General features: G+C 44.8%; 1 protein-coding gene across 6 annotated transcripts in view; it reads right to left on the reverse strand.

The window, feature by feature from the left end:
- The window catches only part of DSTYK (dual serine/threonine and tyrosine protein kinase), a 39,325-nt gene that overhangs the window by 16,585 nt on the left and 10,793 nt on the right, over positions 1-11,947 (reverse strand). For 5 of the 6 annotated variants that reach the window (XR_004842843.1, XR_004842854.1, XM_035900910.1 and 2 more), the window contains exons 2-3: positions 9,987-10,357; positions 3,255-3,640 (exon numbers count right to left, since the gene is read on the reverse strand). Coding sequence is in view for 4 of the 6 variants with exons in the window: in XM_035900910.1 (XP_035756803.1) it covers positions 3,255-3,521 (267 nt within the window). In the remaining 2 variants the exon portion in view is untranslated. Of the gene's footprint in view, positions 1-3,254; positions 3,641-3,893; positions 3,957-9,986; positions 10,358-11,947 lie in introns of all 6 variants that reach the window. The other variant, XM_035900860.1, reaches the window with a different exon arrangement.

Below are 11,947 nucleotides of genomic sequence, written 5' to 3' on the forward strand. Positions count from 1 at the left end.
TAGATGGATTATCCCCCATGACCTAGATGCATTCCTGTGCACAGTGATCCCCAAGGAATAGAGCAGTTTCGCCAAGTTTTTCCTTCCCTGATATTTTACATTTAAAAATAACTAAGTTCAGATACCTATTAGCACGAGGTAGCGTTCTCACAGCAGCCAACCCATGCAAATAAAACTTTTGGCTCTCTCTTCCTCACCCCCCTTTTCTGTGAAACAAGTTTTGATTAAGGTATCCTTCCAGTAACACAGAAAAGCAAGCATGGTCCCATCCTGGATAACAGACTAAAGAAAAAACCTCAGGGTGCTCCAGTTCAATATTAAAAAGTGGTATATTCTTGAGTTGAATTTATCTTCAAGTAAAAAAAATAGCTTAGCTAATATTTGGATACTGTTAACTTAGAAATAATTTAACCTTTCTTTACTGGAGTAATGGCTGAGGAGTTTGAATTTAGCAAACAAGTATCTGCGCTAAGAAGCATGATTCAGCATTAAGTGCCTGCACAAAACATCAACATGTAATGTGGGTGCCCTAGCCAGCCTGTGCAATTAAGTCTCTTACCACGAGATGCTTAGGCCTGAAAAGCTGCACAGCATTCCCCAGGTCCTGAAGTCACTGGCAGCTCCTTTGATGGCAGCCTACTGGTAGATAAGCGTCCTCACTATGGGGAACGAATGCGATTTCAAACAGAAATCCACAAATGAAATTCTCATCTGCTATTAACTCTTCAAGGCCACAATAAGGACCTTCAAGCGTTTCTTCTGACACTAGTAAGGCGTTGGAATATCTAGAATGTAAGGTTATCATGAAACACAGCACTACTTACAAGCACTCTGCTGTTGGGAGAAAAACAAACAGATGAAAATACAGGGATTCTAGGTAACAGGTGGGGTAAAATTCAGATTGATTTCCCTCCCCTTCTGTCCAGAAGGTGCTGAGCTCCTCCAGATTATTTGGTTCCTGGGCAAATCTAAATCCTTAAGATCTGTACTGAATATCACATTATCATCAAGCAGGCAATTGCTATTAGACTCCTAGTTTTGTAGCACAAGTTAAAAGCAGAAGTTCCTTCAAAGTAGTTCTGCAGACATGTAACTTTGGACAGAGTCCAAAAAAATCCATTATTGCTCCAGATATGTATTCCACTACAGAAGTAGTGTCCACGACTAGCAGATATTTACTTAAGAAACCTTGTTGTCTTAGAGTATGCTGAGCAGAGCTGGAGAACCCCCATGAGCTAAAAGGGTAGAAAAAACCATAGGTGTCTCAACAGGAGGTCAGACCCCTGTAATTTCACAGGAAGCTATCCCTAGCCCAATTACCTGCTAAGATGTATTATGTTCTCCTATCAGCCTTAAAAAAAAAATTGTTCTTCCTTCAGACCCTTGAATTAATGTAAGAACTCCTTTGAATCAATCTGAAGCCAGCTGTGATTCACCCTCCCTCTCCTTCTATTGGAAGAGCTTTTTATTTCACCAACTCTTTTCAAATTAATCTGAGTAGCTGTTTTCATCTAAGTGTCCTAAATATAACCAAAGGCAGACAGAGAGATCTTTGTCACTCACATGAGACATCTGAAAGGGTTGTAAACTGCAGTGTGTCTAAACCGGCCCATATAAAAATGTAAGCAAGTAAAATAAATGTAAAGCTAAATACTCTTTTATGCATAGTAAGGCAGGATTTTACAAGCAGAAGATCCAGAACAGGCATTTACTTTGCAGCACCAGCAGCTGATCTGGTGCTCTTTGGGAAAGCAGTGGATGCCTCACATACAGTTCACACACACATGGCACTTCTGTTCTCTCTCAGTGGATGCTGGAAGCCACAAACGATTCACCCTCCCTCTCCTTCTATTGGAAGAGCTTTTTATTTCACCAACTCTTTTCAAATTAATCTGAGTAGCTGTTTTCATCTAAGTGTCCTAAATATAACCAAAGGCAGACAGAGAGATCTTTGTCACTCACATGAGACATCTGAAAGAGGGTTGTAAACTGCAGTGTGTCTAAACCGGCCCATATAAAAATGTAAGCAAGTAAAATAAATGTAAAGCTAAATACTCTTTTATGCATAGTAAGGCAGGATTTTACAAGCAGAAGATCCAGAACAGGCATTTACTTTGCAGCACCAGCAGCTGATCTGGTGCTCTTTGGGAAAGCAGTGGATGCCTCACATACAGTTCACACACACATGGCACTTCTGTTCTCTCTCAGTGGATGCTGGAAGCCACAAACGCACTACAACATAGCATTGACTCAGCTGATCTTGCTAGGATAGGCTTAAATTTAGCTACAGACTGGGTTTGTAAAAACGTGTTTCAAACTGGTGAAGATAAGACTGGGTTTTCATTTTCTGCCTATTTACAATCATGTCTTGATTCCTATGTCCAGGAAAAAAAAATTACCTCGCAATTTCATTGTTTAACTATGAAGTTCATACTCTTACTCATGTGACAACAGATCCTGTTCACTGCACTTAAGCAATTTACAATTAAGAATTAATTACCTATTCCAGATATTCGACTGCCAAACACAATGCTCCAGAAGTATTATACTGCAATAACAAAGGCTCGATGCAAGATATGAAATATAATGAAAGCTTATGGAAGATATAAAAAGCCATGAAACACAACCCTCACCTTTAACGGTATCTGCTGAACACCAAACTGCACTCGCAGGACAGGAACATGTTTTACGGACAAGTAAAAGGAAAGTCAAAGCAAGATACTAACAGCATTAGAAAGAGCACCGAGAACAGACTCCCACCTTCTTGCTCTTAACACCTTCAATTTCCACTGACACCCCAGGAATGTACAAAGCCACGCTCTCAAATGATGTCAGGTCATTTTATCAGAAGTTGGAATTAAGAACCTTTTCTCTGACAAGCATTTCAGGACAACGATAAAGTACATATCCTTGTACGACAGCTTTAGCTACTATCAGACAGCAAAGCTAATGCTGAATGACCTCGCAACTGGAGTAAAATTTTAAAAGACAGTTGGAGCTACATCTGAGTAAGCCTGGCTTCCGAGATGGATGGAAACATTACAGAAGAATGATAGTGCTAAGAGTCAGCATTGAAACAAAAGCACACGAGCATAGACAGTGATGTCCAACTAAAACCCTAATACCAGACTTACAGCTTCTCTTTAATTAAAAAAAATTCCTACGCTTAAGAGTTTACACCATTAGCTTTATTAGGGACTATAAGTGTTACACCTGACGTTCACTACACTAATGATACACGGACACCTAGTTACCTTTAGTAGTGAGTACGGCAGCACGCCCCCCAGCTCCGCTATCCGGTGAGCAGGATCTTCGCTGTCCCCGTGAATTTCTAAGTCCTCCTCTGGTATCGTGTCCCAGTGCCCTCGGTGGGCTGCCATCATCTGGACCAGTTCATACTGCTCAGGCAGCGCTAGGCTAATCCGTGTTTGTGTCCCATGCGTGAACCGGATCCGTCGCCTCTTACAATTCTCCTCATTGCTGATTTTGGTGGTAGGGAGCAGCTTCTCACCCAGCAGCATGTTGAGTAACTGGCATTTGGCATTACAGTTCTGGCCAAGGATCAGAAGGCAAGGGTGCCAGCTCACAGTCCGCTGGAGATGCTCTTCCTCATGGAGAGGGAAGGAAATGAAATTCTGCCCTAAAATTGAGGACAGACTGCATTAGAACAGGTTGGCTGAACAACAAGTCTCGTATCTCTAAGCCAGCTGAACACAAAAGTTCAGACATCGCTGCCCCACAGCCCACCAAGAAACCCACATAGCACCAAGAATTTGCTTATGTATCCTGAAACTAGCGTCAGCAATTCAGCATTTCTACTGCACCAACACAGAGGTCTACAGTAGGTTGATTCTCACAACGCCATTAAGACAATTCGTTACTGTTCTCCCCACCTATTTCACTGGAAAGGGTTTACGCAGCGCTCTCTTCAGCAGGTTAGTGGAAGACTAATGGCCCTAAAAGTCAAGAGGAAACAGTTGTCAAGGTTGAAACCACCAAAAAGCTAATTTTGCCTTGGGTTGGAACAGTGTTTTGTCTTGCTCCAGAGTTTGAGGAGGCCTGATGGGTCGCTAAGGCTAACTCTTCCCAGGTTTTGATGGCTTGGCTGTACAGCATGTTCCTGTCACATATCAGAAATAAATTCAATCAACTATGAATCGGTGACAGTTCCAGCTACACACTTAATGTCAAATATTTTGCATTTACCAAATCCCAAGAGTATTTCTGCACAAGCTTGTTGACCCAAGTCTAGGATCACTGACATTAAAGCAGCAAAACCTCCTTTCTAGCCTCAAGGAAAGGCATTCTTGCAAAATTGCTTCTCTACATGAAGCAGATGACAAGACCAAGTTTGCTGAGACGTGGTAGCAGAACTAATAGCCTCTGCCAGCAATTCCCTATGACGGAAATACAATCACAGCATCCAAAGCAACTGTCACACTTTCAGCAGCCCGGGCAGAGACAAGCCCAAGGGAAGACACTCTTTCTCACAGCTAGAAGGTTCCTAGTGCAGTCTAAAACACAATTAGAAAAGGTTTCACTCCTTTGATCGCACTAACAGTACACATCTTTCCTAACCTAACAGCTGAACTAAATAGGCACAGTTTACCAGGTAGTCTTATTAATTTTAGGAACAACATTTAAGCTGCAAAAGGAAATTACTCAACATCTGTATCTTCTTCAGAGCAGCAGGACTCCCTGTAACCACTCTCCTTACTCATCTTCTATCTGAAGCATCAGTTGTACCATCCCACTAGCCAAGCCCTCTGAATTCTTAGCCCATGATGCTGCAGCTCCCTGCATTTGCCTTACTACATTAATTCCCAGCCTCAGTACTGAATTTAGCTTCTGTATTCTTTTACAAATCCTAAATACAGCTTTTCCCACGCTCAGTCAGCTAAGCTGAAGTCTAAGAAGCTTTGTGTTACCTTATGCATAGCAACAGAATGATTCTGGTAGTACAAGAACCGGATACAAACAAATTCCCCATCTGCTGCACTTCAGCACAATCCCCGCGAGTACAAAACAGCTAGTGTTCCACCACAGCCAGAGAGCTAGCCCGTGCTCCCAGATCCAAAGGCAGATAGCACCCAAGGATGAAACGGCAAATGGAGACACCAGTCCCCAAAAGAACTGCCAAATCAGAAAGCTATAAACCAGTACAACTGCCCTGAGATTGAGCAAACTGTCAAGGACGACAGTTTAAAGATAGACTCAAATACAACACAGCAGAGAAGCACCAGCAAGGATTTTGTAGGGGAAGGTCCTGTTTCAGCAGGGCTATTAAAATTCTTTTAATGAGTCATGTTCTGGCATCCCAAATTGTTTCAGCATCTCAAGCCCCAAGAAAACAAGATCCTCTCATACACCAAGATACTCCTCAACACTACTAAGCAAATTAAACATAACATACAACAGCTATTCTAGTCCTCATTCTGATAGCATTCCATTCCCCTATTTTAATTGAAATCATTCAGATCGGGAGCAACACTCTGTGTAGTTGGTTGCATCTTAGACCCAGTTTAAGCCTTCTTGCCCAAGATTTACCTTTCCTTCAAATCTCCAGTCTGGAAACAGGATTGCTGGGGGAGTTCTCCCCATCAGAGGAGTCCTTCCATCCCACACACCACTAAGGGGAAACCCTCTCCATGACTCAAAGCCCCTCTCCTGCACCCCGGCCCCACACAACCCCAGACACTGAGCCCCATAAACCAACAGTTTGGAAAAGGTTAAGAGAGACATCACACCTTGAAGTGCGACTCATCGTAACTGTTTCTTAAACAAACCTTTCAAGATCCACAGCCAGAGCAGAGCAGCCACATCAAGTGACTGAAGGGCAGAATCTGGCTGGCAGCTCACAGAAGATAAAAATCAGCAAAACCCCACAAATAGCATATTTAAGCCTTCATCTACAAGATGAAGAATTTCTTTGATCTGGTTACATCTATTGAAACTTCAACTGGAATTCAGGCTCATTCTTCAGCCACCAAGCATAAAAAAAGCAATTCAGAAGGCTTTGTACAGGCTGTGAAGTCTTCTCTGCACAGGCTTTCGAGAAGAAAGGAAGAGGCAGAGGCAGATTGCACCCCCTCCTCATTCTGGGCAGCCTCTGTATTTACAGGTACTTAATGGCAGCACAAAAGGATTGAAATACAGCAGCTTAGCTGAAATTATTGAAGCACGGAAAGGATATATAAATACTACCTCTAAAACACCTTTGACCTTTTCACATGCACAACCTCCCTGTGATCAGGATCTATTCAACGACTTTGCTACAAGCGGTCTCAGTAACGAAGCCATTACATTTAACATCGTGTCACACCGCGCTATTCCAAGTATGTGATGTACAAACCTGGAATCAGCACCAAAAGCAAGATTCAGCCATATCACAGCTAACCCAGTGCACCATCGGGGCACCCAAGTCATGGCAGGGTTTCAACCCTGCACATATCCATCACTGGACACCTTACAGTGAGCTCAAGGTCTCAAACCCGAAGCGAGGTGCACAGCGGTGGAGCTACTGCTCATATTCTGCATTGCAGAAAGGGTATTACTATTTCTGCACATCAGAATAAGACATGGGGTAAAACCACTCATAAAGTACTTAATTAATAGTTGATGCCACTAATCTGAACATGAATTCAAGTTGGGAGACCTCCTGTGGCACCTAACAAAAAGTAGATTTAGAGCTTGTTTACTGAAGAGATGCAGCGATATTCCCATATCTGTGTGAGCAGCTCCTGCTTGTGGCATGACTTTTGCCAAGATTTTAGCTGGTGCTACATACTGCATCCATACGCTGTATCATTTGGAGACATGTGATAAACACGTCAAAAAAAAATGGCTCCAGGGGGAGTCCCTAAGCGCGTGCATCCTGTTAAGCTCCTTTTGATGAGAGGAGGCCTGTCCAAGAACAAGGATGTCTCTCACCAAGACTCATCTCAAAATTCATAGAATCCTTTAGGTTGGAGAAGACTTTTAAGATTATCAAGTCTAACTGTCACCCTAACACCTCCATCCCACCACTAAACCCCATCCCTAAGCACCTCGTCTGCCTGGCTTTTAAATCCTCTCAGGGATGGGGACTCGACCCCTTCCCTGGGCAGCCCCTTCCAGTGCCTGACAGCCCTTTGGGAAAGGAATTGTTCCCCATGGCCAGCCTAACCCTTCCCTGGCACAACTTGAGGCCCTTGTCCCATCACCCCTTCCCTGGGAGCAGAGCCCGACCCCCCCGGCTCCCCCCTCCTCTCAGGCAGTTGTAGGGAGCCATGAGGGCTCCCCTCAGCCTCCTCTGCTCCAGGCTGAACCCCCCCAGCTAACAGCCCCCCCCAGTGCCCAGCACAGGGGCACGGTCACTGCCCTGCTCCTGCTGGCCACACCACTCCTGATACAAGCCAGGATGCCATTGGCCCTCTTGGCCACCTGGGCACCCTGCTGGCTCCTATTCAGGGCCCTCTCAACCCACACCCCCAGGGCCTTTTCCACGGGGCAGCTTTCCAGAACCCTTCTCCACTCCTGGAGAATTGTGTGGGGTTGTTATGACCCCAGTGCAGGACCCGGCCCTTGGCCTTGTTGAATCTCATACAGTTGGCCTCAGCAGAACCTTCCCACCCGCAAGCAGACCAACACTCCTGCCCAACTTGGTGTCATCCTCAAACTTACTGAGGGTGCACCCGATCCCCTTGTCCAGATTGTGGATACAAGATATTAAACAGAACTGGCCCCAATACCGAGCCCTGGGAAACACCACTTGTGACTGGCTGCAAACTGGATTTAACTCCATTTACCACAACTCTTTGGGCCTGGCCAGCCGGCTAGCTTTTAGCCAGCAAAGCTTACACCATGAACAGCCAATTCAATCAAACACTTGGCAGAAGAATCTTACGTTGAATTTATGGAATCTGTAGAAGCCCTAAGCATTTACTCATCCCCTTTTCAAGGGAGGCCAACTACATTGCCGGTCTCACTTGTCTTTCTATTCTATTTTCAATAATACATGCAGACAACAGTGCCTAAATAAGACCAGACCCTCATACTTCTAATTGCAAATAGTGAGACCTTTCATAGAAATCCTTACATTTCTGTGGTGCTGGTGATGACTTGCAACAAGCTTTGACCACTACAAGTCTCGCGATTAACACACTCAGTTACACAAACCAAGTTTTAGTTCCACCCCACCATACATCTATCAGCAGAGTGGTGTTAATTCCAGGACACCACATGCAACTAATCAAAATACCAACAGGAGCAATTCCTACAGAAGTGGCTGCTACAGCATTAGCAGCCCCCATGGTCTGCAGAACCAAGCTTCACCTTCTGCTTAGCTTGAAGCTCGTTAGCAAGCACCTCCTCCCATCTATTTGCGGAGTCATTTCACAAGCACCCTCCCGACCACCTCTCCACACATTATCTAGTCTTAAACCCCATCTTCTTATGTTGACATGCCCGACAGCACAATAGGAGCCCTAATCTTTGAGGATCACAACCATATAGGCAGAGCAGTCACATTTTAACCAGGATATATACCCTCAGTCAATATAGCATCAGGATGAAAACACTTCCAAACCCTCTGGTTCATACATTCACCCTCTACAAAATACATTCATCTATAGAGTCATCAGGCTACCAAGCCTAGGGCTTTCCCCCCAGCACATGCTCATTAAGAGAACACCACAGCTGCTAACCAAAAATCTGGAGATGCTGTGGATATCCGTACAAGAGGTACAGCCCAGGTTACAGAAATTTCTGAAATAAAGCAAAAGAAGTATCAAAAAACTTCAGGTTCCTAGGTCAAAGACTTCAAATTCTTTCAAGCACAGAGCGAAGGAAACAACTACAATTAGCAGAAAGCAGGGTTGCTGTGGTTTTTTCTTAGTATCTCTGTATATTTTAGCAAAATCTGCTACCAAGTCCCTAATTAAGATTTTCAGTCAGTACAAAACACACTAACAGCACCAAGAATAACGAACTGTCAGACCTGTGCAGGTTAAAGCTACAGGATTGTCACAGTGTCGTAGCTTAACCCCAGCCTGCAACTGAGCCCCCCCAGCCGCTCGCTCCCCCTGGGTGGGATCGGGGAGAGAACTGGAAAAGTGAGAACACTCATGGGTTGAGATCAAGACAGTTTAATAGGCAAAGCAAAAGCCATGCACACAGGCAAAGCAACACAAGGAATTCATTCCCTGCCTCCCCTCAGCAGGCAGGTGCTCAGCCATCCCCAGGGCAGCCAAGCTCCATCACACATAACGGTGACTTGGGAGGACAAACACCATCACTCTGAATGTCCCTCCCTTCCTTCTTCTTCCCCCAGCTCTACATGCAGAGCATGACGTCGTATGGTCTGCAACATCCCTTGGGTCATGACATCATATGGTCTGGAATATGCCTTGGGTCATGACATCATACAGTCTGGAATACCCCTGGGGTCAGTCAGGGTCAGCTGTCCCAGCTGTGTCCCCTCCCAGCTCCTTGTGCCCCCCAGCCCCTCGCTGGTGGGGTGGGGTGAGCAGCAGAAACAGCAAAAAAACCAACCTCAGCAGAAACGAACCCATCCCGGGGTTAACCACGCTGCTTCCAGCACAAATCCAAAACACAGCCCTGTACCAGCTGCTGTGCGGAAAATTAACTCTACCCCAGCACACATCGTACTTTAACAAATAATTCTTAAAAGCCTATTCATGACAAAGCAGACCTAGAGAACAGACAATATTTTGTTGAACCCTTCAGAAATGCAGACAGTGCAAACAAGACTTTCTCCCTCCCCTCATAAACAGTAGCTGGAAGGCAACTCAAAAAAACTTTCCCCTTGAATTTATTTTACTTCTCTTACTATGAGGAGTAAGTCCTGGTATTAAGGCCACAGAGGGAATGTCTGGTCAATGACAACCCTTTATTGACGAGTATTGCATGTCATCCTCCTAAGTAGGATGTAAAAGCAAGTACACATTTGCTCCTTCAACTACCCAACCCAGACTGACCCAGCTTACCTGAAAGGTCAGTGGCTACTGCTCAGCTTAGCAGATACTTAGGTCTGGTTTTGGACAGAGTAACCCAGGCTGTGCTGTAGGTTGCTTGAGTTGTGTTGATTCAAAGGGCAGTTACCTTTCTGGGTTGTTACACTAGCTTCACACGTGTCTCAAAAGCAAACCCCTTCACGTTTGTTTTGTTTCCAAGACATCTAAGTTTACTTTCACAGTTTATTTTTCCACTTCAACCATAGGCAGTAAGTGTCCAGTCCATTTCACTTCCCAGTTCCTTTGTGTCTCACAAAACGTTAGCGTTCATGCCTCAGCACCCTGCAGAGCACTGCAAAGCATCTGCAGAACTGTTCGGTCACAATTCCTCACTTTGACACCACCTGTAGGGCAGATTCCAGGAAAAAGTGGTTCTGAAGTCAGCAAGAACTGAGCTCCTTCAGCCCTCTGACACCTAAAACAATCTCCCCATGTCAGACACAGGGAAAAAAAGCTTTATTCCCAGCCACTAAGTTTCAGAGCGTACTGGAAATGTACAGAACTAAAATTTTACAGGAACAAGCAGCTCTGTCCAAAGGATTATTCAGACGCAAAGCTAATAAGCAATACCAAGGCTCTGGGTTTTGGGCAAAGGTTTGTGTCTTCCCATATCTTAAAAAATCATTGGTTCACAGTTACTTTGCAGTTGACTCATTTAAGAAAACCGCTGGCCTCCATTGTTTTACCAAATCCTGCTCTTCACCCTCTCCCTTTCTTCTTTCCACACTCCCCTCAAGACAGCCACCATGACTTCCCCCCTTCTAACATAGAACAGGTTTATGAACTTGCTCTGTGCCCCGCCCACAACACGTCACCCCTTTGCCAGTTTGAAAACTACTGATTTTAAAGTTTTATTTTTAAGAACAGTAAGTTTTATACAACCCCCGCAGTCTGAAATCCCGACCCAAGAGTCTACACTGTTATTACCATTTGGATGAACAAGTTCTAAAGCAGTCAGCCCCTCCTTGAAGCCCTGATACTTAAGGGCCAGTTGGTAACGCATTCAGCAGTAAAGTAAAACTGGGTCAAGGTAGGCATTTGGAGGAAAAAAAAAAAAGGTTATAAGCACTCTGTATTAGAAACAACAGGTAGGCTATTTGGTGAAATCTGTATCCTATGTCAGGAATATGTAACTAGTGATGCATCCACATCCAGAAAGCCCTATAAGCAGACTTTCAAAGATGAAATTGTATTTGACAAGCAGTGTTTTACAAGAAGTAAGCAAAGAGAAGAGCAGCTCCAGGGGAGTGCTACCATTCAACCAGCATCGAGACCCAAAAAAATGAGTGAAACCAATCAGTTCCTACTGCTTGGAAGTCACGGAAAGATGTAAACAGAGACGCCACATTTTTACAAAACTATTCTCTTCTATTCTGACGGCTTACGTGGAACGCTACTTTTTTTTACACAGACTGACAGAAGAGCTCAACACCACCTCAATTTTCAAATCAGAATTGTAAGCATAAGGCAAGCATGGACAAGCATCTTGGACAAGTAGCCAACAGATGACTCATGAACCATTTGGAAATGAATAAAGAAGATCTTTATATCTATTTAATGTCACGCTAAACTCCTCTCACGAGACAGTCTTATGGAAAAAACAAAGTTCTGCACGTGGCAGGAGGGCTCCCACCGGCAGCAATGTTTGTCAACAGTGACAGATGAGGATAAAGTTGATGAATGAAGCCTGGCACCCGCAGAGCTCCACGACAAACGCACTGCGGGGCACAGCACCCCCGCGAGCCACCAGCTCCCCAGGTCCTGCATCTTCCGAACCCCTGCAGCAGGGTGGGGGTTAGGAAGATGGGCAGCGGGCCCCATCTCCCCAACAGCCCCCCATCACTCCCCTCTTTGCTTGGTTCACCCCACAAAACCTCTCACACCCCCAAAAGCATCCCAGCTCTCCACAGCCCACCGAACCACCATTACAGACC

This window comes from Egretta garzetta, unplaced genomic scaffold (genome assembly GCF_000687185.1).
Source record: "Egretta garzetta isolate BGI_Z169 unplaced genomic scaffold, ASM68718v1 scaffold640, whole genome shotgun sequence".
In the NCBI taxonomy this organism is placed as follows: Eukaryota; Metazoa; Chordata; class Aves; order Pelecaniformes; family Ardeidae; genus Egretta; species Egretta garzetta.